Raw genomic sequence first — 6289 nt, 5'->3', positions numbered from 1 at the left:
TTTATATTACTCAATAAATACTTTGTTCTATTTAAAAAACTATTTTTTTTCCTTCTTTTTTTTCGTTTTTGATATAGTTACTATTTTAAGTTTATTTATGGAAAGAGCTGTCTGCGTCGATCTTTTAGTAATTTCTGCAGAGCGATTTGCTGGTTTTAAGGAAACCTCATAAAGAATTTTCTTACTTATGATTTTAAATAACCTCGTTGTAGTTCCTTATATTAAATAAAAAAATTCTAAGCTGCATTAATTGTGAACTTCGCAAATTATGTCAGTCAACATTGAAGTTGAGGACTGATATAATGCTTAACAAAAACTAATAGCACCTAACATTTAAACTAATTCTATGTTTTTTTCATTATTAAATAATTACTTTATTCACCTATTAAATGCACTCTTTTTAATATAACTTTATTATCACATCAATATAATTGACCCTATGTACTTATTGTAACAATTTGCGTTTGACATTCTATAATGTAGTGGGCTTAATCACGTTCAAAAAAGGACACAATATTACAATTATGATTTATTATAATGTTAATTAATAAAAATAAATTATAATGAAGAATGAAAAAAAACTAATATTCATAGAATCTGGGGGGAGGGGTTACTCCCTGTCCGACCAATAATTTTACAAATTATACAACTGTTCTTTATCAGTTATACTCATATTGTACGACCCAATTTTATTATTCCTTATAGACTTCCTTAAAGTAAAATATTTCACGGTGATCACTACAATTATTTTGTATAACAGGGAAATAATAAAATAAATACATGATTTATGTACAAAAAGTAATTTGACTAAAATACGATTAATTAATAATAATAGATAAGTTGGTAGCAAAATCTCTTGTGCATTAATTTGGTCTTAATTCTCTGAGATGAGGTTAAATTTAATGTTACCAGTAGAACTTTGGAATAGAATTTTGTAAAGTATTTTTTTGATTCTTCTTTTGATTCCAATCGTTGTTAACAATGCAATTAACTATTTATTTTAAATAAGGGGCATCTAATGCGACTAAAATGACTACATATTGATGGATATAGGTCACTATTGCTTATCTTGTTAACCCACACGAGCCATTTCGTGAGCCGTCGAGGTTTCTTACTATGGAATAGGTTTTTGACGTACTGAAAAACTGTTAAATCTGTAAATTTTCAAAACCTAACTTTTCTTCGGTAGAACAAAAACAATTCTTCTTCCTCAATTTTATTTATATTAATTATCTTTGGAAATTTCTGGTGTTGTAGTTTTGATATATATATTTTTTAACAAATCTATAATTATTGCATAAAACGTTTATTAAACTGATATATACATAAACTATGATAAATGTATCCCATATTCCGTTAAAAAACACTTACTAAAATCAGAAAAGAAAATGCGTAGATTTCGTTTAAACTGTTGATTCATTTTCCCTAATATGTCCCTATTTTCCTTAAAAATTACATTTTGAGGTTTTTCTTAAAGCCCAGCATATTGAGCGGTACCATTTTGTCGATATCAATGTCGATTATTCATTGAGATCCCGCGATGAAGACGCAGACAGAACTAAAGGAGGAGGAGTGGGGAGGCAAGGCCGAACCTGATGGATGTTTCTGTTCTCTGTTGCAGTCGCCACTTTACCACCTCATGATGATGCCATCTCTTCTACCAGCGCTCTTCGCACTCGTAGCCGTGAGTACAGTGTTTCATTTATTTATTATTTAAGAGTGATTTGTTTTTGTTTAAAGTGTTAATTCGTTAATCATGAAGCGTAAAACGGCAAGGAAAAAAATACAGAGTGCCAAATAAACAAAAAAAAAAGGATCAAAAGAACATTTTGATCTAACCATATATGTCTTAATGTTGTTAAATACTTCCCATATCCACTTCACCGAAATAATTTAGAAACATTATGAACCAGAATTTTTCTTCAAATTATAATAATTTTATTTAATTTAAACTAATAATTGTTCATGTTTTATTTTCTATCTATGCATATCGCTATCTTCATTTTACGAATACCTTGCAAAGCAATGAAAGTATTCATCGAAAAATAATTTTCAACAGTAAATCGGATGTAATGTCAAAAACACGTTTCTCTGTATATGAAATTTATTTTTTATTAAAAATTAATTAATTCTTAATGACAAAAAATAGCAGTATGTAGAGACATTTTTTTTTCCAATCACATCAATCAAACAAGCGTACAACAAAATCTAAACAAAAAAAGTAGGAAAACGAAATAAATTAATTAAGACGTCGAAAAGTTAAAAAAAAAAAAGATCACTCCAAGAAATTGATTTTTTTTCTTGAATAAATATGGTCAAAGAAATATAAAATTCTATTGTGACGCACTGTTCCACACATTTTATCCCTAATACTTCGTAGAATATTTTTATATACCTATTTTTTATAGGTTTATTTTTTATTTTTTAATAACTAGAAAAAATTATTTTTGAAAAATCTATATTTTCGGTCACATAAATGCTCGTAGATTTACAATAAATTAGTGCAAGAGAGATGTTATATTTCTCCTTGTAAATATTATTGTACATGCATACATTTAACATTTAAAAATATTAAATTCGTTTATTTCAGCAATTTTGAAAAAAAAAATCGATAATTAAATGCAGTTTTGGTGTACCAATAAGAATGAATTTTAGAGAAGTATTAAAAAATACTTAATTATTTTAAAATTTCAAAGGTCAGTAGGGGGCCCTAAAACATTTTTAAAAAATCTGAAAATTTGATAAAGGGTTTTTTTAATCATAAAACAAAATCGGGGAGTGCTCCAGATGAACTTTTAATGTTTTTGAAGTCATCCCTCATCCATCTGGCCGAAATATTATAGACCAGAATTTTTATTGTAATAATTATAATTTCATTTTGAATCGTATAATTGAATTTAAACTAATAACTTTTTATGTTTTATTATCTATCTATGCCCATCACTATATTCCATTTACGAGTACATTCCAAAATAATAGACCTTTATCTCAAAATTATTTTCAACTATGAAGAAAATTAGAAGTAAAGTAAAGAACTTTTTTACACATAAATACATTTTAAAAATTCCTGGTACATTTAATGATGATTAAACCAGAACCAATTTTATATATATAATACTTATTTTGACAACGAATTTCCTTTTTTTTAATTTGTGTATTTTCGTATGTACATGTTGAATTTAAATTTAATTTTTGTATTTCCTTTGTTTTCCTCAGTGTTGAATAACAAGAAAAAAATTTATATTTAATGAACGTGCGTATATTGCGCATGAGATATGACATATCTCGACTTATCAAAGGCTTATTAATCTCCCATTGCTATAATTTGTTAAAGGAAAACTGTGATCGGTAATTTTTTTTTTTTAATGGAATGATTTTTTTTTTTTCAATTTTTGTTTGGTTGCGTTTCCATCATTTACTATTAATAACTCCTAATCTATTTTCTATAAATTATTATCAGGCTGCTATCTGAGATAATTATCAAACTTAATTTTCTATTTTATTAGTATAAAATTTACTAGTAGTAAAGATGTGACCTGCTAAAATCCAATCGGTCCTAAATCATGATACGTACAAAAACCAGATGGGTTGCCTTTGTGTTGGCATTTCAAGCTTCCTGACTGGGCCAGTTTTGTCGGAGAGTCGGTCGTTTTTCCTTTTTTAAACCAGTTTTATGTTTTGGAATTGGTCAGCTTGGTGTAGGATGGACACTTGTTTTGTTTGCGCCCTGGGTAGGTCAAGTTTCAGCCAGAGGCTTCTGTAAACTGAGCTAAACAATTTATTTATTTTCGACAGAAAAAAAAAAACTTATTATTAACCGACGTTTTGTCACGCATTGCACCGACGTTTTTCAGGGCTAAATGAGAGCAAAATACTATTATTGTAAGATATGGGAAAACTGAATAACAATATTGGTTATTGTGATAATAAGTAATTAATATTGAAATAACAATATTTATTATAATTTCACTATTCATTACTCTAGTAATACATTTGCAATTCTACAATGCTTAACTATACTATATACTTTACTTGTTTATGTTTTATTTATATATATTTACAATTTTGTATTTAGGTTCTGCTCTTTTATAATAGGTTTTTTTTTAAAATATATATATGTCATATTTTCGATATATATTTTCATAGTTTTATCATATGTTATGATGTTTTCACCTCGTTCTCATTTACCCTTGATGAAGCCCTGCAAAGTGGGGAGAAACGTCGGTTACTAATAAAAAAATATTTCTGCTATTTTTGTAACTTTCTGACAGCCGACCGGACTTTCCTCCTACAACATAAAAAACAAAACAAATATTTGTTAATAATATTAATAATAGATAGATTATGAATATAATAATATTAATCTGGAGGTCGAGCGTAATTCTGACCAAATCACCTCCTTGCACAACCGTTGGTAAAGTAATAGTTCCTTACAAATACTACACCCCTAACCCTTCCTGTGTTGTTGCGGTACAGATTTATTTTTTCTTTTAATTATATTTTGTAATTTAATGTAATTGTTAAAAACAACAATAATTTTTTTTTTAATTAACCTATTGAATATTTTTACTATCATTATTTGAAAATGTAAATGCCATTCTTGAAAAAACGAAACAAAAAAATAGAATAAATCATTAATATATGAAACTATTGATTAATGAAGAGAACCAGCAAATTGTTTTGCTCTAATTTTATATACTTTCGTAAAAAAATAGAAATTTCCATTAATTGTATGGAATCAAATGACATCAATAGGTGATATCTGGTAGTTTTAAATTGTGAAAATAAAATGATTATGTAAGAAAAAAAGTGTGCAAATACCTAACTTCCTTCAAAAGCATTGTTTGTGTTAAGAGCCCATATCTTAGGAAGACCTTCACAACAATGATACTATAGATTTTCTGTATACTTGACCCCACAGGAAGCATACCAATTAGAGGAAATTATACCCTCGCTACTGAAAATTTTTTTTCGAGATAAAGATAAGTATTAAAGATTAATAATATAATATTATTTTAATCATAGCACAATGACATCGGCTACAATGTAGTCAGTTACTAAACTTCACCACATTACGTACAAATTTCAAAACCTGTTTAGTGAGTTTCGAACCGTAATAATTATTAAAAAAGATTTTAACACGTGTAAAACCTTTAATAAGAAAAAAAATTAAGAAGCATGTTTTTAATCTTGATTCACTATATCGCTACTTTTTTTTATGATAGTGGCACATTTGTCTAAACAAAAACTTTTGATTTTATTTTGTATTTTTCAGACTTGGATCGTCCTTCAGACTGTTCCAAAGCTAATAAATTGGGCTTACATAAAGTAAGTCGTGATCTACGGAACACACCAAAAAGAGAAATAAAATCTTTTTTATCAGATGTGCTTACTATTAAAGGAAATCAGTGATATTTAAGGCGTTCGTTCGTAAAACATGATCTTAACTCAAAACTGTTTAAAAATTTTGAAATATTTGTTATTAAAATAAAATTCCTTCTACCAGGATTCAATTACCATAATTTAATACCCAAATTAATTTCTTAATAATTTAAATTTCTTTAAATTCTTTCAAAAATCAATGATATCAGTCCTAAATTATTTACTGATGCAAAACACCTTCCAGTAACAATAAATAAAAGACAAGATATTTTACTGTTGACAAGGGTAGATTCATATCAAAATGTACAACTGTCGTAAAAATAATGTATTGTTATAATGACAAGCGCGGAGCCTGCTTTTACAACAGTGCTTTATTTAAATATGTATATTTATTTATATATTTTTTTGTTACGCTTGCGTTTGGCCGTAATGATTTATAAAGGACACGTATCTGACCGGACCGACAGATCAAGGGAACTGTAATTTAAAACTAGGCTCAAAAACTTAGAGTTCGAATTTTTCCTGGAAAAAAATAACAGAAGAGAAATGAGTGAAACTTTGTGCCTTTTAAAAATTAATTTTTAAAACATATGTGTTCATATTTTACTGTTATTTAAATTTAATTTTCTTTGCCGTGCACATAAATTATTTTATTTTTATTATGTGATAAGTTATACTTTATTATATTTTTGAGAATGGTTCATATTTTTATTTATACAAATCAAGATAGTATTATCTTTTATTTATATATTTCTTTGTTATTATTATTTTAAATTAATTTTTTTTTTCGTTCAGTGTTATTTATTTTTTCCTTTTCTTTTTTTCTTCTATTTCTGTAAATATTGTATGAATGTGTATTTGAACACTACTATTTAACGCCCTTAATTTGTAGCAGGTTTTAATAATT

At 26.9% G+C, this 6289-nt stretch overlaps 1 protein-coding gene across 4 annotated transcripts in view; it reads left to right on the top strand.

The window, feature by feature from the left end:
* The window catches only part of LOC106677028 (ATPase WRNIP1), a 385191-nt gene that overhangs the window by 253833 nt on the left and 125069 nt on the right, over positions 1 to 6289 (top strand). For all 4 annotated transcript variants that reach the window (XM_067048308.1, XM_067048306.1, XM_067048307.1 and 1 more), the window contains exon 2: positions 1622 to 1684. In XM_067048308.1, coding sequence (XP_066904409.1) covers positions 1640 to 1684 — 45 coding nt within the window. In that variant the 5' untranslated portion in view covers positions 1622 to 1639. The remainder of the gene's footprint in view (positions 1 to 1621; positions 1685 to 6289) is intronic.

This window comes from Halyomorpha halys, unplaced genomic scaffold (assembly GCF_000696795.3).
Source record: "Halyomorpha halys isolate HHAL.00 unplaced genomic scaffold, Hhal_1.1 Scaffold84.1, whole genome shotgun sequence".
In the NCBI taxonomy this organism is placed as follows: Eukaryota; Metazoa; Arthropoda; class Insecta; order Hemiptera; family Pentatomidae; genus Halyomorpha; species Halyomorpha halys.
Note: the sequence above shows the minus strand (reverse complement) of the source record. Positions and strands in the feature narration are given on the sequence as shown.